Source organism: Hydractinia symbiolongicarpus, chromosome 11, assembly GCF_029227915.1.
Source record: "Hydractinia symbiolongicarpus strain clone_291-10 chromosome 11, HSymV2.1, whole genome shotgun sequence".
Classification (NCBI taxonomy): Eukaryota; Metazoa; Cnidaria; class Hydrozoa; order Anthoathecata; family Hydractiniidae; genus Hydractinia; species Hydractinia symbiolongicarpus.
Window position 1 is genome coordinate 22,410,635 of NC_079885.1, and position 27,980 is coordinate 22,438,614.

Sequence of the window (27,980 nt, forward strand, 5' to 3'; positions counted from 1 at the left end):
AATAAATTTTCACTAGACTAAAACACAAATGGATCATAGATTTAGCGAGCTAAAAAATCACTGATACACTATCCCAAAATCACAAAGTTATGGTGCTTGGGAACATAGTACACCTTAGGATATGTAGGAATTTAGTGATAATAACCCAGGGCACAATCCCTCAAATATTACTATACGTCCGCAGGAGTTTTCTTATGTTTCAACACACGCAAACGGTACCATGTCGAGATTGCTTCAAGTGGCATACTTTCCCATAAAATCTAATCAAGAAGACTTTCACATGTTCATGTAAACTGGATTCTTATTGTAACACTCGGAACTAAATATTGACCAGTGTGTCGTAAACTTAAATTTAATAATAATAAAAATAATCAAGTGTTTGAGAAAAAAGCGTGAAAATGTACTCTTGACTGCAATCGCGGAAATAATAACGGAAAACCGAAAACATTAAAAAATTCTGCCGTTTAAAAGGCCGCTAGTTTGTGGAGAAACCAAGAAATACGACGTTTGATTATAATGTATTAAGGAGAATAATCTACCCTCCTGATTGTAACAATATAATTCTTCATGTAGTTAGTTTTCTAGTAAAGTACCATAAGCTGGGAGTAGACGAGTATTTTAGTAAACGTGTTATCGAGTGAAAGTTCGTTGATGTCTGTTACCACGATTCTGACGGTAATTATTACCAGCAAAGAATCTAAATAAATTTGAAGAAAAATCATTAGTGAGAAAGTATAATAAACTAGTTAAGAAGGATAGAAAAGAATTCAAAATAATTGTTTTGTTTTTAATGCTTAAAAGAGTGCTTACATTTAGTATTATAAATTCGCCACGTTTTTTTTTTTTGTTTCTTTTGGAAATCAAACTTGACATTTGTTCAAATAGAAATTGAGAGAACTTTGAGGGTGAATGGTGAGAAAGGCTTTTTCACATACTATTTGCATATTTTGTCTTTAATTTATCCGATTTTGCCCTATAATATCCTTTCTTCAATCGTAGTCTTGCATAGCTTATAAGATTTTGCTTGCTTAGGAAAACATCGGTATACATATAAAAACTACGCGCATGCGCGGAAGGTAAGAACCTAATGTCAGACACATACCTGCTATCGTAACGATTGTCATCTTTTGGTTTCGGTCCTGCCCAGTACCCCCCACCGCGTACGGAGCGTGGGTAAGAAGAATCACGTGATCCTATAACAGAAGGTGTAAACCCTTCTCAAAATTAGTAAAAAAATTTTTCCCTCATTTTCAATATTGCAATCGAGAGGGAAGGGGTGTACTACTACCATTTCGGGGTACTACTCTAGTACAACTCTCTAATTAGCAAAAAGACACCTTTAATTAACGGACAAAAAGTGATTGCAACATTGGACCGTCCGTTAATTAGATAGGTCCGTTAATTAGATAGGTGAGTGTGTAACACTTTTTTGGAGATTTTTGTGAAAAATTTTGTTGTCTTATATTGTCTAATATTTTAAAAGTTAAGAAATATAATTTATTAATTAACACATACCTCGATTGCCATAAGACGTATTGTTCCAATCAGAACTAAAAAAAATAAAATGAACTAGTCATATGTTCGTGCATTCCTTACACGAATTTGGCCCCTGTGGCAGACACCCTGGAAATAAACGGCGTACTGCCATTTTAAACAGACAGACAAGATTACGGTAGGTATTATTAATATAGAGAAGGTTATAAACGCAAACATGTAAGCGTCATGCTAGAAACTGCGGAATTTATTACATGAAGGTAACTTTGTAATAATAAATGGTTATATTGAAAGTAAAAAAGAAAAAGAAATATTCGTTAAAATTGGTAAAACTTGTTTTTACAAAAGAGTTTTTTTTTCATATTGTGCTTCCAAATAATACGAGTTAGATATTTCAACTCATATGGTCCTGCTTTTTAAGTAAAAAAAAAAAAAATGCGCGCGTAGACAAGAACACGCGAAGTTCTGTAAACTTTTGTAAACATTGGAAAGTTCATCTATAGTTAGCATGTAACTAATCAACAACACTATGATGGTGTATGAAACAAGTGAACTTACTTTGAACGATTGTGGTATTTACTTCCACCATATCTCGAGTTGTAATCATATCCACCACTTCCGCCGCCATTTCTCGACGTCTGCGGAGAACCTGTAGGGAAGAGGGGTATCACAACGCAGATTCATTAAACATACTCATTTTCGCGTCTGCGAATGTACCCAAGAAATCAGTTCCTGGGAATCCCAAATACATACAATGTTCTTCTAGTGACTTTTTTAAGTCGAGAAAAAAAGGAGATGCGAAGGTTTTTTCGATTTGCGAATGTCTGGTCATGAATAGAAACCTCAATTCATAAAAGAATAATTAAGAATAATTCAAAAGCCATGAAAAAAAATTATAAAAATTCAGACAATAACGGGATTTTAGAACAGGGGTCACTCCGAAGGTGTACACCTTCCACAGAGGTGACCATTCAAACGTCGCGTGATGACAATAGCAGGAACTCCCACAATCAAATTGGCGCAAAACTTTTGCCATGGACACCTCTTATGATCATCAAACTTATATATGACGATAGCAAGACAACTGTCACTATTGTTCGAATAATTCTCACCTTCATTTTGTCGGCGAAAGTTGCTCGAGTATTGACCACTCCACCGTCCTTGCACTCCACCACTGTTTGAGCTGTTGTTGAAGTTGTTTTGATACCTGTCGTTACCTGACGTTGGAGTGTTATTGATCTGTGAAAAATAAAAAATAAATATTATGAAAGTTAAAAGACATCAACAATATTAGTCGTCCTTTAAATCTACTCCACTGCAAGGTTAAGGGCTGAAAAAACAAAAACAAAAACAGGCAGCCATTGTAACGCAAAATAGAAATTATTTCACGAAAGACGGGTAGAAACTTAACACGAATTTCGAGTAAAAAAAAACCGGACGCAGATAGCTAATAGAAAATTGACTCGAATTAAAAAAAGTTTACATCGGAAAGGACACTTAAATACTAATCTTACTTCTCCTGCGTTCTGGTCATGAGTCATCACTGTATCACCTGTTTTCTCCATATTGATGAAATCATCCACATGCATCGATGGTGGTCGACTTGTGTTTTGTCGCCTCTGCCTGAAACCATCATCATTACCACGACCTGTAGAAAGAAAGAAAGAAAGATGGTTTATGTGTGTGTAAGCAAGGTAACATATATCGTCTTTCATTTTCAAAAATCACCATAGTAAGTAAACGTTTTTACCATCGTCACAGGTTGACTTAATAACAGGCACAATAATGATGCATATACCTCTTCCTCGTCCTCTGAAGCCTCTTCCGAAGCCACGCCCTCCTCGATTAAAACCCCGTCCGAAAAAACCTTTCGTCATTCCACGATTGGCTCCTCGACCAATACCACGCATCGAAGGGTGGGTGTTTAACGCAGAAACTATAAGCAGCATAAATAAATGTTGTTAAAAAAAAGATTTTTTTTATTTTTAAACCATTTAAATTGTGAACGTAACTTTACGTAACTTTGCCAGTATGGCATGTCAGAATCTAAGTGGAAACGATATATTAATTGGACTACGAGCATTGAAAAAAACAGCCATTTGTTAACATATAGGAATTTGTCTCGTTTAACCAATCGAAGGAAGTCACAACACTAAATTACCGTCAAAACGTAGTCGTTTAGTGTCTTCAATATGATCTCCAGTACGAATAAACGCATCTCTTTTGGATCTACGAAATAGCACAAATAAAAACAATTTATTAAAAATTATAAAACGTTTCGTAGTTAGGCTTGAAAATTACATTAAAACGAACCGTGGTCATCATCAGTCACAGTCATACTTCGGATGCTTGCTATACATCGACATACTGCTACCGACTGTTATCGCACATGCGCCGTAAAACTATTGCGCAGTAACAACTATTCACCAGAAAAGACTTTTTATGATACTTTTTTAGTACCAGATCTTTAATGGCTGAATTACGCAGATAAAATTGTGGCGCCAAACGATCGAACAGTAAAACTGTTGAATTCTCTGATGTAGTTGTTGTGGTGGTGACGAAAGATTCAGATTTGGAAGTACATATTATGCAAACAAGATAACAAACTAAACTGTCTCACCTTTTCGACCGTTTTTCCGTGGTATCGATAAATCCTTTTTCGATTTCTTCTTTGAATTTAAAGTTGGGAAGGTACTTCTCCGAAATAGCGAGTAGATCGACTTTCACCTACGGGAAAAGGGAACATTTGAAACATTTAAACTGGATAGATTACCTATGTCCATATGCGCCGCCTTCGGAGGAAACTACAAACACCTGTCATTAAAACTCGTTACGTAACAATTTGTTTCGTCACCACAGGTTTCGTTACGATTTGTTTTGTCACCACTGGTTTTGTTACGACTTAATCGATAAAAATGTTTTCGCTACAAACTTTTATGTAACGACTCCTATGATTCGTTGCGACATCAATTTCCTCGTAATTAATAGTTTTATTACTAGTTCCACTTGTTACGACTTAATCGATAAAAATGTTTTCGCTACAAACTTTTATGTAACGACTTCTATGATTCGTTGCGACATCAATTTCCTCGTAATTAATAGTTTTATTACTAGTTCCACTTGTTACGACTTAATCGATAAAAATGTTTTCGCTACAAACTCTTATGTAACGACTTCTATGATTCGTTGCGACATCAATTTCCTCGTAATTAATAGTTTTATTACTAGTTCCACTTATCTTCTATCATTGCGACTTATTTCATTGAACGTCTTAACGACTTTTTTCGTTAATAACGACTTATTTTGTGTTTTGAACAACTTGTTGCGTTACGACTTATTGGGATCGAGACCTGTACTGCTTATGCAGCACTCACGCAAATACACAAGGCTAGCAACACAAAACAGTAACGTTACACCTCCACGGTGATCATTTAAGATACGAACCAAATTAAAATATTATTTAAATATACATACAGCCTCGTTTTCACCATCAGAATCGATATCATCCGGAGCAGGCGCGTCAAACCAATCATTTGCCGTCATTCTAAATTTGTCCAATATTAAATTGTAAGGCCATTTTTACAAGTCACGTGTCGAATAACGCAAATAACAGATAACTTTAAACCGCCGTACAAACCGGCGTAAAAATCGGCGTAAAAACCGGCGTTCAGAAAGGCCTACTAGTAAATTTGTTCAAATACCTTTCATCATCCATGTTATTAACCAGAACAGAGACCAATCGTAAATTAAATTGTTGTTGCACGCTCTCCGGTGGAGGGAGTTCTAATACTTTATCTGAAAAAGAAAAACATGTGAATGTTTACAAAAAAAGTTGCTTACTTCTTGCGCATTATTTTTTTCACAAAAAGACATTCATTTGCGAGCAGTGAGTATGATATCTTTGGTTGGTGATTCTCGATTTTAAACACCAATGATAACAAGCCAGTTTACAACTAAAACACGAAAAAAAAGAAAAATTTACCGTAGCTCTCTGTGGATTTCCCATCTCCAGCCGCTATCATAATCATCCGTAAGGTTGTGATGGACTGACTAAGCGACACAAGTTCTTCATCGTCCTTTCCTTCCTCCTAAAACCAAAAGAAGTTTCGCTTACATACATATATTTTTTTATAAGCATATCTAGGCTCGGATAAGGGGAAATTTTAGACATATGCTAAACATTATGCCGAGCCATTATGCTTTACAATAATCTTTTTTCTGCATGTTTTTGACTAAAAAAGAAGAAAAGAGAAATACAGTACTGTACTTTATAAGGTTGACCTTGTTCCTTCATTAAAATATTGTAGCAAACATTTGAATTTCGAACATAATTACATTCGATTTTTGACATTTAAATGTTGCAGTTCTATTTTAGTGCCAAAACAAGCAAAAGAAAAAATGATGAAATGGGATAAGCATTTTGAAAGCATAAACTAAGCCTTATTAAGATCTCGGTGCAAGCACATCCCAGTCTGATTTAGAATTTTTCATTGCTTATAAACAAAAAACATGTAAAAAACACAAACAGATCTCTTACGTCGTCAAAATACAATTTTGATTCCTTTAATAAATAGGTGTCACCAATCTTACCAGTTTCGAATAAAGACAAAAGAAAAGTGGGCAAAGGTACTGGGGATGAGTAGTAACCATAACAAGCGAGTCAACAACAACATTACCTCGATCAATTTTTCTAACTTAGTGAGAGGATGGTCGTTCGTATTTTTGTCATCAAGTGAAAAAATTGTTTTCAGCATGTTTGCGTTCACAAATATACTTCGCTGCAACGGCACTTTGGCATTCTGTTTCTTCTTCTCCTCCTCGGAGACATCAGTCTCCATCTTGGTGTCTTTGTTTTCTTGCTCTTCCTCTTCCATTTTCACATCATCTTCTTCCGGTTTCATGTAGTTATCAGGACCAAAAGAGTTAATTAGGTTCAGAAAATCAATAAATGCAGAGATGGTGTTATATATAATAGGCACATCATTTTTACTTTCGACTTCTTTCACCAACCTGTCCAAAAATGTTCTGACACTTTCTCCTGAAACGAAATAAACACATATATAGATCTCACATAAAGAGTAAATAAAAACAGAAAAAATAAAATAAATTGGATTAAGAATACATAGAAATAAAGAAGAAACAGTAAATAAATGGTCATTATATAAACCAGGGTTATTTCTTTTAAATCTAAAAAAAAAATTTTATTCATAATTTTATCTTTCAAAAGATTCATTAGCAAGATTTAGTGTCCTATGAAATGTTTGCAACAATCACGTGTTTACAATGTATCACACGAGACAAGTGAACAATGGAAAAATTACTGAAGTCACAACAAGAGTGCATCTTGTCCCGGCACTGTACTTATTCCTATTTTATGTGATGCTATACAGGATTCCCCTCACGTTGACAGTTTTTTTATCAATTACCGACCACTTTCCCTACTCTTGTAATTAACCTTATCGTTACTTCCCTTGAAACTTCCACACTAAAAAAAAATATCTCTTACCGTCTGTTTCCAAATTTTTCTTCAATACTTGCATTCCATAATCATGATCCGTCAAAGATTCCAATATGCTTAACGCTCTCAGATGGACTGAAAGAGACACTGTCTCTGTCTTCAACAAGCTGAATAACAAAGCCACGATGGCGGTCAAGTGTTCCTTTAAAGGCATTGAGTTTGCTAAATGCTGTGCGGTAATTTCTCCATCAAAGTTATCCAAGCATGCTTCATGATCACAGATAGCTTGAATCATTGGCAATAATGTCGTTCTTACGTATAATTCGTCGGCTTCTTTATCCTTCACAGCTATGATTTTCGTCATAAAGTCAGCAAATTCCGACATTGATTCCGTTGTAGTTGACAACAGTGACAAGAAAGACGCTTTTCCACCGGGTTGGCACACAAGATAGGTGAGCAGTGAGGATGCATTGCGTGCATAGCCGGAGAGAAAACGTTTTTTTGTGTCCACTTCTGTGGAAGAATTTTCTTCGCTTTCTTTGCTAGCTTTACTGATTTCTTCGTCAACAACTTCACACAATGTTCTGAGGTTAACAAACATAAAGACAGCTCGTTATATATCTTCTTAATACTAACTATAGTATGGTGGTAGAAGGTTCCCTCACAGGGAGTATTATAACCAATTACTGCTTCATAAACGCCCCCTTTTACTGGACGCCTCCTTGATTAAATGCCTCCTCCACCCTTTTTAATGTTGTTTTTTTAATAAACGCCTCTAATAAACCCTGTCTTTAGAGGTTATTTAGTCGAATGCAAATGTTGATTTCACGCAAATTTTACACAAGTGCTGAGAAAAGAACTTCATAAAACACGATTCTAACTATAGGGAAAATATATGGTCGATGCTGTTCTAGCCTTTGTTACAATTGACGATGACAATAATAAAAATGATGTATATATTATATGGAAACTATATAATCCGTTGACAACAGAAAAAAATAGTAAAAAGGATTATTAAATTTCCCTTTCATAATGCACTACTTGCAACCAAAAATTCGAAAATTTATTTAACGCCCCGCCGCTACGGGCGTTTATTTGAAGCATTACGGTGATTGATTTTCTATGATTTATACTCACCTAGATTTCACAAATACAAAAACCATTTTTTCTGCAGAAAAATAACTACGAGCATTTCTGAGGCTTAGAATTTCTGAGGACTATGCATACTAAATTTTAGGTACAAAACCAGTAAAAAATTACCTAAAATTGCAACATAACACTTCTAAGAAATTTAAAAATCATTACTTAGTTTTTTCTGCATTTTTGGAGTGGAAAATTCCCTTCAATACTCTAAGCTTTTTTATTTCCTATACATTCTGCTAGACAATAAGCGTGAGATACCTTATGATGAATCCTGCAACTGATGAACCCAAGTCAACAAGCTGACTTGTGACACGGCGTAAATAATAATGCATCACTGAGCAACATGAACCAATCACAGTCTTCAACATGAGTTTTATTTCCGAACCCAAACAACTAAACGTTGCCATGGCAAACAAACGTTGACTAACAATCTATGGAGAAAAACAAATGAAGAATGCTAATAATATAAAATAAGAAGTCTTTGCGCAGCATGTTGTTTGAGAAAAAAATGTACATCGACAGAAATTTTTGTGAAATTAATATCACAGTAACTTGATTAATACTTTTGACCAAAAAATCACTGATAATTTTTGATACCATGTACCATAGGTTCTCAAAAAGGACCCCTGGGGCAATTTCGAATATATTACTAGGACTACCGCAAATATTATAATTTGTTGTGAAGGCAACATCTAACTAGCAAGAACGTTGAAGTTAACACGATATCAGTCAAAAAGAGGACCAAAAATTATTTGAAAAAGGGGACAGATATAAAAAATCTTTTAAAAATTAAGCCATAAGTTGGGTGGTATTTTTTATAATTTTTTTTTTGTAAACTCGATACCTTATGGTGCAAGAATACTTTGTGGTGTGTGTTTATATAAACGAGAGTAGAGGGGAGATTCCAAGAGAGAGTCATTCAAGGATTTACCCAATACATCGCACAAAATGTTATTTCTAGACAACAAAGTCAGCCAATCAGCTGTCGTTATTATTGTAAACAGCTTGTAACTAGTAAGGATAAACTTTCTTCGGATGCACATCGAGTTTGCAAAGATTTGATGGATTCGTAATTAATTATAACCAGTTTTGAAATTTTACTTGGGCTGGTTTTCACTTATCCTTCAGCGTGCAAAGTTTGGTCGATGCTCATTTACCATTACTACTCCTGCATATGGTTAAGGGGAAGAAACTTATGACTAATACTTTTTAGATTTCATGGCAAACAAAATTCGTCCTGCGAAAAAATGAAAAGTTTGGAATCACCAATAAATTACCAATAAAATCTCCCTGATAATATGGCAATGTAGGAAACCATCTTTATTTACATGCAGTTCGAATAAATACATTCTCAAAATACCTTAGACACTTGATCACCACTGAATTCTTGACATGAATAGATCGGTAGCGGAGTTGGTAGAAGCTCTGACATAAGTACGAGTCCAGTAATGAAGTTCTCTGGCTTTAAAACAGTGAAAGTGGACAGCTCTTTGAAGAGGATATACCACGTGCTTGACTTCACAGCTACAAGTACAGAGAGGGAATGATTAACTTGTTTCATAAAGGTGATTCCCCTGACATATTTCAAGAGAAAATTTAAGCCAATTACAGTGTCAAAAATAGCTTCTCTGACAAACATAATGAATCTCCTTACAGTAGACATTATTTACAGCAGACGCATCTCTACAACGGATACTTTTCTCAAGGACGTATGAGAAGTACTATGCCGGACGTCATTTTGAGGTTCCAATTTACAAAATGACTTACCTGGGGCGGACACGCCCAACAATAAATCACATAAATCAATCCTTGTAACAAGTTTGTTTATCTTTTACTTCCGACAATATTTTGGATTTATCGTTTAACTTTTTTCGCCTTATTTTATTTTAGCCAGTTTATGGCTTTTCAGAAATACCCATGGGGATTTTCAGTTAGTATCCATATCTACAATTATATTGTCCTCAGGCTCCTTTTCCCCCAAAAAAACAAGCTCTTGCAATCAACTTTACAACCTGTACATTACGGAACAGGCTTTTGAAACAACATGAGCCGATTTGAGACGAAACTCAACATACCAACAGCTGGCTCACAGTCTTGATGATTTATGTTATAGAAAGGTTTCACTAGTAGAAATTTTATCGCGTTTCTCGCGGACTTTAAAATATTAACTAATCAAATCACTACCTAAAATAATTCAATGCACGTGCTTTTTCACTAGTAAACAAAAGTATTCTTCTTTTGGCTTTCGTCTTTTGAAATTAATACGACTATGCGCGCTTTTTAAAAAAATTAAAATCAACAAGATAATTTTTTTTTTCGCTTGAAAGTATTTTTGTATGATAATCGTGTCAGGGGCAGTCATGAGTCCCGACGCATATCTTTTGCTATCTATATCTGAGAAATAAATCGAAGATATGACTGTTGGGTGAAAAGCAACGGATTTTACAATCAACGTGCATTGCATAAATTACTACAGAATACCTGGCCTTGGTTGCGAGAGCTAAGTGTTTTTTCATTGTATACTGTTTAAGGAAGTGAGGCCATACCAATAACAGCACTAGCAATCATTGTTTACATGTAAACCCCGCCATTATTATTTCCATAATTATGCTTACATTATAACCGATAACCGAACCGTGATAACTGATAGGTACCTTTTGCCCTTTAGAAACACAAGTTGTGAAATAAGAAATAAAATGAAAAATATGAAAGAAGAAAAAAATTAAAATGTGACTTTTCTTACCTTCTTCTGACTCGGGGGCGTTTGACGTGAACTTCATAAACTTTCGCAAGAGTTCTATGATACCATCCTGTATGTTCGCCAAAACACTCGACAGTATACCTGCCGGTGGTTTGGAACATAGTACCTTGTGCAATACAAACAACTGCTGAATGAGGCGAACATCTTTAAAACCAAACGAGGTCGTCAAAGAGTGACTTAACAAAGTGTCTGTTAATTCCAACAATGTCATGGTTATGTTAACCAGTATGAAACACTGGCTATTCGTGAATGGTTCGTTTTGTTTCCACAGAAGTGCAAGGTTTTCGCCTAACTTTATGAATAACGTGATAAAAACCTCTATAGCATTTGCTGAAAACATTTGAATCACTGCGAGACGCCACTGTAGATCTTTCTGTTGTTCTATAATGAAAAAAGGCGAAATAAGAAAACGTCAAAAAAATTGGTACACACTCAAATGATGTACCTACCATCTGAGTTGTATTGAGGTCGGTTTACATTAAAACATTCTCAGCCGTATATTCCTAATGCTTGGATGTTGGTGCTTAACCTGCTCACTTTAAACATACTAAAGATGGTGGTATTTCTGGAGTTTTGATTGGTTGTTGAAAAAGATAAAAACGCTTTTAAATTGAAACATCTCAACATTAAAAAGCTTTCAAAACACAGGAGTCAAGTGCACAAAAAGAAATTCTAATGTACACTGTCAATATACTGATGTCGGAATCTGTTCATAATTCTTTAATGTAAACATTCCTTTAGCTTGGAGCTTAAACTTACACAACCATATTGCAATATTTTAGAGTTTTCTGCAACAGAGGCAAATTACAGGGTTAGTATGTGCAACTACAAAAATTAGACAATATTACAATTATCTACGTCGAAATATTTTTTGTAGTCACCTCTAATCGATTTAAAAATCGAAACTGCAAAAAAATTATGACCGTGAAAATTTTTTTAAATGGCAAAATAAGAAACCTGCAAAAATTTCTAATTTGTGAAAACCAAGATAGGAATTTTATGCAAGCAATCAAATCATCATAATTCATTTTGAGGCACACGCTCTGACCACCTTTTCATTCATTCATTCAATCATTCATTCATTTATTTATGCTATCCCAATCAAAATGTGAAATTGCAACATTCTTTTAAATCACATTTCATTAGAACTTACCCTTCTTGTTTCCAGGCCTTTTCGTCAGATGTTTAAGCAAACGAAGAGTTGTCAAGATGCTTCTTAAATTTCCTGAACCCAATTTAAATTCATCTAGCTCGGCCTTCATGAAATCCAACAGGCTTGAGATGGCATGAATATCCAACTTGGTTATCTTTTCCAAAGGCAAAAGCAGAGTATGAATGTCGTCTTGGGTTTTGTCGTTTTCTACAGGAAAAAAGTTTATATATATTTGTTTTTAACCACAAAGCATGTGTAACTCAGAGATTATAGAACTTGCTTACCTATGCACTAGATGTTTAGTTTACATCTGAGGAGACTTAAAAATTGCACTAAATATGATTCTCATACTGTAATGCCTCAATGAAGCACCCCCTTTTATAAGCACTGCTTCCTCCCTCGAATAAGTGCCCACCCTAGAAATGAAATAATTGAATAACCACCTTTCTTGAATAAACACCCACCCTCAAATAAGCACCCACCCTAGAAGTGAAATAATTTAATAAGCACCTTTCTCGAATAAACACCCACCCTCAAATAAGGGCCTACCCTTAAGCGTTTCGAAAACGGGTAGATTCTGAAATCCTGAGAAAAGTTGAAAAAGGAAATGATTTGAAATTTGTTCGTTTCTTGTGCTGTGACTTGCACTACAAATGGTAGCCAAAATATCGACATTTCCTTTCTTAAAAAGGGTACACCTTGTCACGAAGGGTGTTTGGTGCTTCAGATTTAAAATATTAAAATATAATTCATATTTGCACCAACAAATGCTAAATATTACATGCCTGTTCTTTTTTAACTAAAATGTTTATAAACACTTTTACAATATATTTATGCTCTATGTCTATTAAGCTTCAGTAAATGTTTTTCATTCCCTTAGTTACGTAGAAATTCTACCAAGATAAGATGCAGGCATAGTCAAAATAAACCTAAAAAATCAACTTACCTTTTTTGGGAACAGTCAGTAGCTTCGATCCGAACTTTTTAAGGTACTCAACATTATCAGCGTGAAGAAGTATTTGACTTAACAAGACTGTTGCATATCTGCTGGAGACTGATTTTTTCATTTTAGCCTCAAAATTTTCATCTCCCGTCAGAAATGGCAATAAGCATTTTAAGTTGTCGCCTTGGGAGAATGTCGAGGAGACTGCATCGCGACCTATTTGAAATAAAAACAAATCGACATAATATTTCACTTAATTGCTTGACTAAAGGACAATGATTGCTTTTTATTTTGACATAACCTAAATAACACCAAATATAAACCAAAAAAATATTACGAATCATGTTGCAAATGCTTCGCTATTTGCAAAATTATATTTTTAGGTATGGTCAAAATGATTTTACACATTCTCAGAAGAAAGAAATAGATTTTGTTCAGTGGTTCAGATTCTTGCCTAGCTGAAGTTGACACCACAACGGAGGAACAATAGGAGACCTGTGAGATGTTATCTATAAGGTTAACACACGTGAAATGTGGGAGAACAAACATGACGGATAGGGGTGGGTGGATCTTTGAGTTTCTGGCTCAGTATCTTATTTGGTAAAAACTGCCACAAAGGACTGCTGTTTTAAATAGATTTTTTTACCCAGTTTTAGTAACCCTTTTAATTCTTTTATTTTGACTTTAAAACATTAGAAACAAATTTAAAACTCAGACCTATAGGTGTAAAGGTCATCGCATATATAGTATGTAGCATTGATATATGATCTGTGCTGTCCATCTTAGAAACTTCTAAATCTAAAATAACAAAGATAAAAAACAAGTAAACACACAAATATTAAACAATGAAACAGATTTTTAGGTTGTAATAAGATTTATATAATTTACATTAATAATAATTTTGTTGGTCTAAACTGCAAACATTTTAGCTGAATAATTCAAATCAAATTCCCCTCAAAGGATAACTCCTAAATGGGAAAGGCTTTGGGTAAATTCTGCATGCACATAGTCGTTAAAAAGATAACTAAAATCAAACAAAAAAATAATAAAAAGTCATTGGTTTTATGACAATGTCATTGATTTTATGAAGGCGTCATCTTATTAATCGTTCAGGCAGATGGAGAAAGCATTCTTTTAACATGCAAACAACAAGGAATCATTTCATGATTTTACAAGAAAAAAAAAATCGACTACCCTCGCTAGTCCTATCCCAACTTCGTTTTAGACAAAGTCATACTGAGTGCAAAATTTAAAACAAAGATGACATAATTTGCTTGCCAATCATGATTTTTTTTACCTAATGAGAAAACCTATCAGGAATTGGTATACCTAAGCATATGCAGTGAAAAGTAGTCCAACACAACTAGAAATTTATTTCTGATCCTTTTCCATAATGTTTGCTTAAACAATTTGCAATCATTTAAAGTTTGCACAAGATACTTTTGTTATGAAATGTCTAGTTTATTATACAACGCTCAAGAAATACGCATAAGAAGAAATATCTTCACCAAATACTGTTCACTTTATAGATATTGAATTAAAATCTATTAACCCTTAGAGACTTGCCATTTTTAAAACAACCTATTTTTCTAAAACTGGAGTCATGATTGGCTGAAGAAAAAATCTAAATGTTTCATGTTTGTTATCGTTGGGTATCCTATCGCATTCTCTTTCTCAAACATCATGACACTTTTTATGACAACATGATGGTGGGCCGTTTTTTCCCTACGATTTGTTCATATATGTCTATGCCCCATGGTGGAAGGGTTAAGCTTATAAACATGAGAAAAAATGGAACATGATTTGAGGGACCTTTGATCGAAATATTTAGAAAAAACTACACATACCTTCTTATAAAAAAACTACACATACCTTCTTGAGCTGTCTCTAACAGCTGATCAACAGCTTGAAGACTTTGCAAATGATAAACAAGAAGTAAACCCAACTGATGTGGCGTGCAATTCTCTGTGGCATCTGTGGTCGAACTCACTTGCTTTAATGTTGGCATTTCCAATACATCAATCTCAGATTCTGATGATTGCAATAACACTCTGATCAAACCATTGCACGTGCTTGGCTCAGATGACAGATACAATAAACCTGTAAATAAATATTGTGGAATGAATTATAGCTTCCGGTTTCTACTTGTTTATTTCGACTATGGCAACTGATTCCCTATAAAGTTCTTTTTTTTAAAAAAAATTTTAAAAAGTCATAGTTGTAACTTTCAATTCTGGCACTCCTCCAACAAGTCTTTTATGAGAAAAAATGAACAAAGAAAACTTAACATGCATACAAGAAGAGCAGGTATCTAACATTAGGCAGATATTGAAGGGCAATTTATTGGATACCAAGATTTATCCACCCAAGGAAAAGCATTATTGTCTTATAGAGTGTATAAATCAGATATTCAACAGAATTGTCATGCTACATTTGCTAAATTATACCAAATAATTCTTATTTGAATAACTTGTAGCATACATAAACAATGACACAGTTTAGTCAAACGTTGCTGCATTAACCACTGTTAACAGTGTATTCTTAGACATAAACGGTAAACAGGAAATACGGCTTCAATTGTTGCACATTGTACAGAACAAGAACATTTATTGAATATATAACAAATAGTTGGGAAATATATAATAATGAACTTAAAAAAACAAAAAATATGTTTTAAGTAGATGATGTAGAAACCTATTTGTTATATACATCAATTGGCAACAATCTCATTCAACCTACCTTTAGATGAGTTTAACAGGAGAAACAAAATATCTCTGATTGCCACATACAATACTGGATCACAAAACAACACGGAAGACACCAGTACTGAAATTGACTCAAGAAATCTACGGCTCGCTAACAATCGCACAATTGCAGGATAACAGTCATCAATGGCATCATCTTGAAGTTTTGCAGATGTTGGAAAACTACTTAAATTGGGTTGGGCCTGAAAAAAGTCACATTTATAGAATTTCAACATGCTTCAATAAAAATCTTAAAGTTGAATACGGTTCCTCCAATTAAGGTTATAAGTTTAAATCTCAGGGTACGTACTGTAAACAAAAAACTAGGTTTTTTTTCATTGGAGTTTAAAGAACATCATAAACAACATCTCAAATATTTTACACAGGGGTTTAAGTTACTATAAGCTTCATCAGCTAACAGTTTTAATGTGGTGTTTTTTATTGCATTTTTGTTTTTTCACAATGTGGTTAATGCCTTCATGCTGTAGTAGTTCATAACTGTGACTTGAATGCCCTACAACACTATCTTAAACTTACTATGAGAGATGCTCCATTGCTGATGATATTGTAAATGCTGTCAAATGCAGACAACAAGTCACTCATATCTTTATTGCTGATGTTAACTTCAACAGTACGTTTTTGCTTGCCTCCCTCGATCTCCATTTCTTGCTCAATTCTATTTTCTGATTTCTCAACCAATTCAGAAACCTCACTCTTGGAAACCCTATAAACGAAAGCAATAAAATAAATAAATAAATGGTCCACATTTGAGATATATCAGTGATTATAAATAAACCCAAGCGCTTCCTAAGCGCTGCATAAATGATGACTCAAGTGAGAATTGGAGCCACAAACTGAAACACCCAGGTAAGTCCGGGTGCGCCTGTTAAAGTGTATGCTAAACCTATTGTTATCATCGCAAAAACAGATAAGCAGCATTTTTTATTTTGAGAAAATTGATACCTATTAAAAGTTCAGACATAAATATCAAGAAACATAAGGTTCGGTGCTATAGGCACAGGGCAACCATGTTGCACATTGGAATAAAACACTTACGGTGTTGTGCCCTTGTAGGTATAATGCTGTTTTCAAAAAGGTTACTTTTCCACAACTTTGGAAAACATAAAAACATTTTGTAATTTTTATGTCCAGGTTAAACATTCAAAAACAACTGCAATGTATTAAGTTATTCTTATTGGAAGTAAGCGAAAAAGTCATTTTTCACCCACTCGCACCAGTGAGCAAAAAAAAAGAAGAGGACTATTTGGAGAATTTGCCAAAAACAGTGGCTAAAAGTACAGTCAATTTATCTCAGTAGTGGCCAACATTTGGTTTTAAAATTTTAGACCTATTATAGTGGAAATTTGATAACTAGTATCAATGACCCTAATTAAGGATTTTATCAGTTTTTAAAAAAAACTATTTATCTATTAAGTGTGTGCCATGTTGGCTTAATGTATTCGTGAAATCTTATTCACTGAGAAATTGCTAAAGCAACTACTCTTTAGTTTGTGGAAAACATCCATGGTAATTAATAATTAATATTCATTAATTACTATTCGGAGCTATTATTTAGCCTTACAAATACAGGTATGGTGAGAGCATTATAATCTCAGGAAGTTTTACCATCGTTGGAAATTCCATCCTAACAGTTGGCTATTCATCCCCTCCGACAGTAACTAAGTTACATAACCCGCTAAAGATACATATATCATTCCCCTAACTTGATTGACTGCCACACAAGCCAATTGGCGGTCAGTAGATGGTTCTAAATGGGCTAACACTACATTTAAAGTGCACCATAGTGAAGACTTGAACATGCAACCTTATGATCACAAGTCGACAGCGCTACCACTAGTAGAGAATTAGTTCTTCGTAAATGCTTTGCACATGCTTACTTACTACACCATTCCCGCCTATCTGGAGAAGAATATATACCTTCATTAGTTTAATAATTTTAGATTAAGCAGCTATTGAGAACATTGGATTACACTGTGATTAAAAACAGATAAAAAAGTTTACCTTTCACTGATAGACTGTAAATTTGCCAAGCTTTCATAAAAATGAACTTTCTGCAGTAATGCTTTGATCGAAGCTACAACACGCACTGTTGGTTGATTCAGCAAGTAGAGAATTAGATCTTCGTAAATGCTTTGTGCATGCTTACTTTCGTTTGTAGCCTAAAATAAAGTCACATTACACTATTAAAGGCAGCATTTTAAAAAAATGCAAAAACGCTACTACCTTGCATAAAGCATGAGCTTCTACTACAATGTTAAAACCACTTTAGAACCACTTGTGGGTTAATTAAATTATTGTGCACAAGGCTAAAATGTATTTAATATATACACTAGATTTTTTCTGTTTGTGGAACATTAATATTTGTTCAACATTTAACATTAACATTATGCAATTGTATTAATGCAATTTTATATTTTATAAATATAAGTACTTATATATTCCATCTGAGGGAAATTGAGTAGGCAATGCTGGTTTATACCTAATTTATACATTCATAACACAGGAGCCACATTAATAATAGTGTTTCCAACAAAGAAGTGGCCATGCTGTATGAATATTCATAACATAATTTCAAATTTTTTATGGTTTGCAGCAGCCAAGATTCTCTTACAGTCCTGCAAGGATTAAGTAACAAAATTGAATGTTTTTATCAATAACCATGGTGGTTACTTTCGTTTTCAAAGCAAAAGCAACCACAATGGAGAGAAAAATAACAAGATATTTGGAATTTTAAAGAGTTTTAATCAATTTTAAGTTATTATTATGTTCTTGAATTCAAATCTTAAAAAATAATTACAAAATAATTACACAAAGTACCTCTAAACTCCAACCAAGAAAGTTTTCCATTCCATATGCTGTGTTTGTTGTTATATCCAAAGCTTTTAAAATAGACAGTTTTAACGAAGATGCCATGTGATCAGTCTTTAGCAACTCAATCAATCTTTCTTGCACCTTTTCTTCTATAAGGAACCTAAACAATCAACCAACAATTCTCATAAAGACACCAATAATCATCATTACCACAAACTTTATAACTTTATAACTAGCTTTATGTCAGAGCTTTAAAAATTTTGTTACAGGTAGACAGAGTATATACCTTAAAAAAATATAAAGAAAAAATGCACAAGTATAATTTGATCATTTGGTAAGTGTTGAATCAGAGTATGATACAAGGCAAATTTTAGGTGCATTCTTTTATGTGCACATTATTACTGTTTAGATACACAGTAGTGCGCTGCTTACAAGTGTTCACTGTAACTAACTTCACTATTTGCGCTGACATTGTATTTTTTATTCAAACTACTCAGTAGTCCATAGAAAAATCTGTTTTGTGCATCTTAGTCGTACCATCACATAGTAATATTAAAGAGATAAATATTCTTTCATTGGATTAAATCATTTTAGGCAGGCTTTAAATTTCAGCCAGGAAAAGTGTATAAAATACAGTTAGCCTTACGTAAGGCTTACAGTCCAATTTCAAAGTATATGCCGTCACTTTTAATTGGGACTTTGTGGGGTATTACATTCTCATGACAAGAGATTTACCCGACTTAATAATGCAATACCACCACAATTGAAATTTCGAAAAGTAATGAGATTAATGTAGAAGTGTTTATTTTTGTTGTACATATATTAACATGTATGTTGATCACCAGATGGTTACCAAGAGGTTGCTAAGGACATATATGTGTATTATGGATAAAATACAGACCATTTCGATCAAGCAGGAATGATGTCATATTGTTTTCTTTTTACCTTGAACATCTTTTAATGCAATATTGTATATAATGTTTAATGACAATATTTCAATATTTCTGGAAAAACAGATTTTTTATATCATCGTTAAAATACCAACTTTTTTGCAGATATGATATTATTTTTGATCCCAATGACATCTTTAAATATCTTTTTTTATACTAAATCAATTTTTTGGTAGACAGTTTACCAAGAATCAGGGTTGTAGCATAAATAAAACGTGATGTCAATACTGATCCCTGTGATTTCATCAAATTAATTTACCTAGAATGACAGTTTCATCACTGAAGTGTAAGTAGTTTGGGGTTTATGGCCTGTAAGCACTTTATGCCTCCACCCATTAGCATTACACAGGCCAAAAAAGCCTAATAGGTTAAACATTATGAACATTATATACTCTTCCCAACCGATATTACAATGAAATGCAGCAATAGCAAGGTAATATCCAATTACATCTTAATGATTTATGTCAAACTGTGCTAGTATTTGACCTTTGTACCATCACATTTGGACAATGTTGTAAAAAAACACAGCGATGTCAGAAATATTTCCATAACTTAGATCAAATAATAAGGGAAATTTTCATTTATCATTGACTCACAAGCAGATGCTAAAGTATGTTACAGAAGTCAGATGAAACACTCACACATGTGGCATATATTAGGCTGCTATACAGTCTGCATTGTTTGTTGAGATATATCGACACCTACTCACCTCTGATATTCATCACAAGCATTCGCAAGAAGACAAGTCAACTTTAAACCAGCTTTCAAAAAACGAATATTGACACCTAAAGGTAGTCCACAAGCTTTATCCATATTTAACCCAAAGATAGCCCATTCTGTTATTATGGAAAGGAAATGCTTTTCTTTAGCTTTCTGAGAGGCTTGGGATCGCAAATATGCCTGAAAAATTAACAAAATGCTGTCAAAAACAATATGAGTAATATAAAGTAATATAGTATAATATATTTGTTATGCATTGTTTTGATTATCTTAATAAAAAGTCAATGATTAATTATACACTTTTTGGTTTAGTTTCATTGCAAGATCTGGGACTACAGACATAATATTTTCTCACACACATTTACAGGAAAAGCATTTAGGAAAAAGAACATCCACATTACATTTGTAGTTTGAAGAAAGCATTTGGCACCACACGTGGTAGTATTTTTAGCTATGAGAAGTTGTGGGTTTAGGTGGGATTAAAAGTTTAAGAGGGCAAGACAGTACAAGACAGTTATTAATTCCATATTTTGTTAACCTTGCAAGCATTTTGTTCGCAGAATAAGTAGTGGTGTTTTAGAAAAAGTAGGAGCTGTCCCTCAGTTTGTATGCAACATTGTAAAAAAGACATTATGGGAAATGTATTATCCTCAGCATTACTACAATAGTGGTAGCTTGCTAGAGATAGATAAAAAGTTGTGTACCTTGGAAGGAAATATTAAGAGCAGTGTTGTTAGTAGGATATGTACTATTTGAAAAAAATTAGTGAGCAGGGCTAAGAAGAAGGGTAGATGGGGTGATCATTGGGTGAGAAATACTATAAAACACTCTATTGGATGTGTAGTTTGAAAGTAAATGAGGAAGACCTAATTAATCTGAAAGCAGGCAGAAATGATTAGAACAGATTATGCGTACAGACCAAAAAGAAACATCTAAATTAAAAATGGTCCGTACAGTAAGGACAAGTTCTTGCAATGAACAACAATATTCATGATACAAATATCTTAATTTACCAGGAGTTGATAAATGCCATTTTAAACATTGATATATAGAGTATGGGCGCACTAATTTGGGCATGGCCAAATCGAATAAATAATGTTAACATTATGAAATCTTACACAAATATTATACAGAACAAATTTTTAATATGATTTATAGAAATAAAAACAAAAAGAAAGAAAAACTGCCAACACCTTGATTGGGAGGCCTAAACAAAATGAGTGACTAAAAGTTTTATCAAAGGTGAAAAAAAATTTGGGTTAACAAGAAATTTAGATTGTTCCTACATTGCTAATTGCTTCTATCATATTGAGCATGATCTTTTAACCTCGTCCCTGTGAGTTCAAAATTATTATAATTTTCTGTATCAACCCTGGTTTACTTAAATAATAACAAAGACACTCAAGCATACCATTGCTTTTGACAATATAGAGGGAAGTTCTTCCAACATGGTCACCCATTTTGTATCTCGCTCTGCCTCACTATCTGAAACAATGTAAACTTGCAGCTGTTTGACCTCTGAAGGTTCCTTCAAGTCTATTGTGTTCTTGTATTGCTTGACCAGTTTTTCAAATTCTGTCTCTGTTATTGGAGAAATAGACTAAAAAAACCATCATAAAATATTTTATTATTAGTAAGCTACTGAGATGTCTTTGTCATGTCTCATTAAGAGCGCTTCCACAAATAATAATTTTCAAAGGTATTTTTTTTTTTTTTTTACATTTAGTGACATTAAGAGATGATCAAAATGGTTTGCAAAAGATTTCTGGGTTATTTACACTGAAATTCGCTAGGGAAAATAATACATTAAAGATTTGTTTTTCTAACAGTGCAGTAAATAACATATTTTTAAAAAATAAAAGAAAAGTTTTCCACACACAGAAGGTAAAATAATCAATCAGAAAAAAAAGGTTATTAGACTGTTATCTAAAATATCTAAAGGAGAACTAAGATTGATAACAAGTTGTGTTTAAAATGTTTATTATAGTGTGAATATGAACTGTGTAAATTTTTTTATATTTTTGTGCTTTGGTTCTCGGGATATATAAGGTCAAAGTAGTACTATGGTTGCCACCAAAACAGTGTCAATGAGGCCTGTCTGTTTGGTAAATTACTAACTTGTGTGACGTAATTTCGCAGGGATGTAAACAAACGCATTGTGGATGAACTAAGTGAGAGAATGCCAAACAGGAAAAACTGTGTCTCCTGTGATTCATGTTTTAAAATAAATCTCGTTCACAGAATAAAATAATGTTTCACTGTCATAATGAAGAAGTGACTGAATCTTCATCCATCGTCTTACAAATCCTGTCGAGCTATGTACACCGTGTGACGTCACAAATCAACAAATTGTGTACGAATCAAGTTGGCTTTTGTTCAATAATGACGGCGACTATTGATGCAATTATCGAAATTAAAGGATAAAATTTGGACACAAAAAAATAAAATAAAATAATTTTTTTTATGCCATGTTTTCATGAAGGTATAGATATATGTAGATTTTTTAGTAAGTTCTCCTTTAAAAAGTGCAAGTTTCAGAAATTTGTTATATTTGTGTAGAGCTTGAAGCACTGATCAAAATAAAATACAGAATTATTAGTATTACGGCTTGAAAAGTTTTTTAACAACATCAACAATGAAATGGTTGACGCAGCGTCCGGGAACTGGCCCAATTTTAGTCTAACCTGGTCCCTAGTTACCTGCATGGTGAGAAGGTCACCACTTATTCACAAGTTTTTTTACTTAAATAAGTTATAAATAATGTATTAATGTTAGTCAGGCTTAATCATGCAATTTAGTAATGCTAAAATGGTTTATTTGACGATTAGCAAATGAGATGAGTTTTTTCATCATAAACCATCCTCTTTGTAAGTGTTGCACAGAATCCTGCCATAATATAAGATGAAGTAATGCATGGCAAAAAAATGAGTGAGGCACAACAAAAAATTAACTTTTACAAAGCATTCCAGTAAAAAAAGCATAACAGCTATATATACTTTACGTTTGACTTTGATTGATATCTTAAGCAGAATTTTTACCAGAAAAATGATGTTTGTGTAAAATATGGGTATAATTGTACAATGTATAAACAAGTATTCTGATTGGTTCTTCTTAAATTTAATATGCAAATAATAAAAGAAAGTTTTTTGTTTTTGTATGTGAAATGGACTCAGAGTATGCAGATTTTGCTTGTTTTCCTATCTGCACTTGCTCCTTGATACAGTTCATGTACAGTACGAAGATAAATATGATAAGTTATTATGATAAATCGAGCTTTAAAGTAACATCTCATAAAGCCCCCTGGGCATACCTCTAATGGTGATAATGAACATTGATAAGGGTTGAAGCTCAATGAAACAGATGCCCAAGTATCATCTGCATCAAAATCGTTCTGCAAATTATGCTCATCAAAATCAAAATCTTCCAACATTAAGTCCTCATCACTCTCAATGTCTTCATATCCAATCTAGATGGAAATAGTTTCCGTGAGTTTTTATTGCCTGAATGTGTTTCGAAAAACGTAGGGAAAACCATTCATTATCCAATACCGTAATAGATTTAATTATTATTTTGCATAGAATGCTTGTTATTTTATAGCATTACCTGCTCAGTCTTTTTTTGCTTGTGTGAATTGTTATCATCTTGGGAATTGTCAAAAAAATCCGACTCTGGACTAAGTGGCTCAAATAATTCCTCTTTGTTGCCTTGGTTTTTACCCTAATACAAAAACAATGTGAAGACATAATATTAAATATATATACACAAAAATCTGCCTTATATAAAGGAGATAATCTTCCCTTACACTCTCCCTTTCTGGTACCCCTTTCTCATTCTTTTGTCTCTGTTCTTCATATTGATCCTTATCTCGATCACGATGGTATGGTTCTTCATTACGCCGATTATAGTAATTTCTTATCTCATTTCTACTATCACCGTCAAACCGATCACGATTATCTCTCATTCTTCTTCTGTCTCTCTCCTCATAATCATTTTGCCAACGCTCCGGTGTGCGTCGATATTCATGAAAAGAGTCATGTTCTCTTCTTTTTGAATTTTCCTGTGGGCTTTCACTTAGTGGGTAACCAACACAATCTATGTGAGGTGGAATAGCATTCGGCTGAGCTTGACCATCCATACCTGGTGTTGGTAAAAATACTGGTTGCATACCAGGCATCGCAGTTAATGTTGAACCAGCCATTACTTGTTGTATACCTTTTGAAAAACAATCATTACATTTGCTAATATTTTAAAAATTACAGAAATAAAGTTCAAGCACTTGCTATTGGCAGTAAGAATGCATCAATGATAAAAACTGCATTTCAAAATGTGACTCTATTCTCTCGTTACAGTTTTGCGTATATTAAAAAATTGAAAGTTGTAACAAAAAGTCTCTTAAAAAGTAAAGAATATAATGGAAGCATTTAATTAAAGCATTTTGGGGTATTACTTGCAGCCATATGATGAGCATCCATTGATCTTGCAGCATCCATGGGTGGAGGAGGAGGTACTTGATTAACATCAGGTTGAAAGTTAGTGAAGTTACCATACAAACAAACTGTCAGGTTGCGATACCACCCCCGAACCAAAACAACATTTGTAGCTACCTGCAAAATTGAAAAAGGGGGCTAACATACCTAGTTATAATTTTATGATATTTAATAGAATTTTTTTGCTATTGTGATTATGGGGTCAATTTTAATACTTTGTTTACCACAAGATAGCTTATATCTAATAGTCATTTCTTAGGTCTGCTTTATTAAAAAAAATATATGAAAAAGTAAGTAGGCAAAAAAATCCTATTTGTAATACCACTTAGCTCCTGTCAAATAAACACCTTACCCCTTGTGGACTTTTCAGCCCCCTTCATGCGTCCAGTATTTTTAGAAACTACTAAAATTTAAATAAACCCTGGGGTTAAATAAATATAAGAACCGAATTTTTGTTAGATCACTATGAAAAATGCTTTTGATGCTTGAGAAATCAAGCCAATATTCTCAAATGGAAGTTATCCTGAATTCCCCATTATTTATTAAACTCAAATCGCTAAAAAAACACATCAAGAATTAATATTTTATAAAAACAATGGAAGTATTTGTGTTGTTGATGTTTTCCTTTATTTTTGGAGTGTTATCAATACAGCCTGGAAAGGGTTAAAATGACTTGTGGTATTTGATCAATGCTATATTTTAGTGGTATCTAGTGAAGTGTTTGTTTTTTTAGAGTAAAAAAATGGCTTCAATAAATAAAAGTTTACAATACTGAGATCTGTCTGGGGCATATGTATGTTTTAATTCGAAAAGGACTGCTAACAACTGTAATATGTAATATGCAATACTGTAACTGTTGTTAATAAAAAAAATGAAAATAATTTTGCATTCTTTTTAAACATATATAATGCCGTCTTTAAACCGTTTCAATGAACTGATCACTAAGACCATGTTGTCAATAGAGATCAAATTTTGTACCAAATGGGGTTTCTGCCCACACAAATGCTTATTTTTTAATATAATTTATTTATTTATTATTTATTTATTTATTAGTTAATATTTCGCAGGATGGCCTAACCAGTTACAAAATAGTACTGTTATCTAATAGGGTCCTGTTCATATTGCAAAATCAATATACTATTTTCCTATTAAAAACAGGCCTGGCCATTAAATAAAGATAGTACGAACACATAACATGGATAACAATTATATTGAATCGAACCTTTGAAGTGATAATAAGTTGGATGCTTTTCCCTTCTTCATAGTCCAACCTAAAAAATATAAAAGAAATTACATAACATAAACACTTGATTTTATTTTACCTCAGTAACATCAGTAACAACACTCATAATTTTGTTGTTTAACTAGAATAAACTTTTTTTTTCTTCAGAAATACACACCCGTTTTAAATCCTAAGATCATATCAAAAAGTTTGCTTTTCACTATACAAACTTTATAAACTATTCTGTTTATTAAATAAATTCAACTTATGAATGTTATTTGTTTGAAATTCATGGTTTTGTGAAGAATCTGGGACAGCTAAGCTTTGTATGGTTGCCTACAGACTTTACAAGGGCCCAATTAGATTATCATTAAATTTTGTATAAAAGACAAGTGATACTTATAAATAGATACAAAGTCATTAATACAAATTATGTGTGAACATTTTGAGACAACCTTATGGTTCTACAATCTAAACAGGGTCTGCAAACTGCATCTGTTTGACAATATTGCATACTGTGAGACCTTTAGTTTTTGGCACCACAACAAGTTAAAAGTGAATTATCGAAAAAGACATGGTGTGTCCTTAGTGATAAACAAGTTGTTGTCAGGCAAACAATCTATAACATGACTTACACTCCAAGGCGTTGAAATACGGTTGCATCTGGCTTCGACAAGTTCTTGCTGAATATTTCCAATTTGAAGGAGGATGGATTTGTTTCTCTAATATAAAACATGAACAAGAAGTTACAGTTGTGCTTGTTTAGTCTTCAAGGTGGGTAAATTTTTAGTGATTCTTTGTCTACCCTAAAAATGTATGGCTATAAGGAAATTCTACGTGAAAGAAGTTTCATGTGTTTATTAGTAGTATATACAAGAATAAAAGTTTTGGTGATTGTGCACCATCAAATGAAATATTCACTAAACAATTAAAAAGCTTTTTTTATCAAATTGGTCTAGTAAAAAGTTTAAATGTTGCGGTATTCTATTATAAAACTGTCAAAAAGCTCACTGTATATAACATATTCCTTTATTAATGGCCTACAGTGTTCGTAGACCACAGATGCGAAAAGGTTTTCTTCTCTATAGTGAGCAAATTTTTGCAAACTGACTTTATATGTTTAATATGACTCCTGCATACTACATGCTGTAAATTAAATTAAAGTTGAAACTATTTATAACAAACCCTAGGCGATTTCGGATTTCTGGATGAACTTTACAGCCATGTGGTATAACACGTATTTCAGAAACAACAATTGGTAGGGTGAAACCAATCATATCAAGATGCATGTCCTAAAATTCAAAGGTGAAACAATTTAAAGCTTTGCGATTCCCCATATAAGGAAAAGAAAGTTGCCAATATGCTTTAGCACTAAAAATCTATATATATATATAATATATTAGGTAAATATAAAGAAGAAAAAAAATAGCAATGAAAAAAAACAGTGTTCCTTCTAAATGACTTTTTGGTATATTGTGGAATCCAATAAAAAAACAAAAATCACCAAATAGTTTAAATTTCCAAAAACTAATGTTGGCCTCAGTAAAGAGTTGGACTTTTATAGTTCTGAAGTATTTTATTGGCTTTTTATTGTTTCATTACAGGCTTTACTGTCCAAGAGTTGACACATAAGCATACAGATAAATTTTTTTAGAACATTTAAAGGCATTCTAGTCTATATATTACTTTTCTTTTTCTAAGAAATAAAAACCTGTGAATTCAAGAACCATGTGCCTATTTCATAGATTATTAATTAATATTAAACAGAATAAAAACATTTAACATTGATTTGTTATAATTTGGTTGACAGATCTAACTTTGGAATTATACATCCTAAAACAAAGAAAAACGTATAAGTCTTACTTCACCAGCCTCATGTTTAAAAGTATCACAAAACAGCAGACTGTGCTTCTCATCCATCGTTTACTGTATTTTATATGCTAAAAACAAAGATGGAAATGTTACAGAAATGTGACTACTTTGATAAGTATTCCCAATTCTTTGCAATGAACAGAACAGGAAATCAAATTTCTCATAATAACTTAGCCTCTGATCGTAAGTATTCAAATGAAA

General features: G+C 33.2%; 1 protein-coding gene across 1 annotated transcript; it reads right to left on the reverse strand.

Annotated features, from left to right (window-relative positions):
* Window positions 1-506: 506 nt before the first annotated feature.
* Window positions 507-27,917, reverse strand: LOC130614792 (protein virilizer homolog). The gene is made up of 35 exons (XM_057436252.1): window positions 27,771-27,917; window positions 27,093-27,199; window positions 26,543-26,629; window positions 25,908-25,956; window positions 24,646-24,802; window positions 24,001-24,410; window positions 23,802-23,915; window positions 23,509-23,664; window positions 21,610-21,798; window positions 20,188-20,378; window positions 18,535-18,688; window positions 17,719-17,876; window positions 16,234-16,420; window positions 15,692-15,899; window positions 14,825-15,052; window positions 13,670-13,750; window positions 12,956-13,168; window positions 12,010-12,216; window positions 10,839-11,237; window positions 9,456-9,619; window positions 8,354-8,526; window positions 7,001-7,536; window positions 6,171-6,532; window positions 5,477-5,582; window positions 5,196-5,289; window positions 4,969-5,038; window positions 4,115-4,221; window positions 3,656-3,723; window positions 3,293-3,430; window positions 3,009-3,142; window positions 2,607-2,733; window positions 2,053-2,143; window positions 1,516-1,550; window positions 1,103-1,193; window positions 507-697 (listed from the first exon to the last, which is right to left on the reverse strand). Exons 1-35 carry the CDS (start codon window positions 27,825-27,827, stop codon window positions 631-633), a joined length of 5,715 nt encoding a protein of 1,904 aa, XP_057292235.1. The 5' UTR covers window positions 27,828-27,917; the 3' UTR covers window positions 507-630.
* Between the last annotated feature and the right edge of the window lie 63 nt (window positions 27,918-27,980).

Coding starts and splice junctions, on each gene's coding strand:
- LOC130614792 (XM_057436252.1), bottom strand. CDS start 27,827: ATGGATGAGAAGCACAGTCTGCTGTTTTGTGATACTTTTAAACATGAG. Junction 24,803..25,907: donor AACTTATTATCACTTCAAAG/GTTCGATTCAAT, acceptor TCAATTTTGCAG/GTAGCTACAAATGTTGTTTT. Junction 2,144..2,606: donor CTTTCGCCGACAAAATGAAG/GTGAGAATTATT, acceptor TCTTCCCTACAG/GTTCTCCGCAGACGTCGAGA.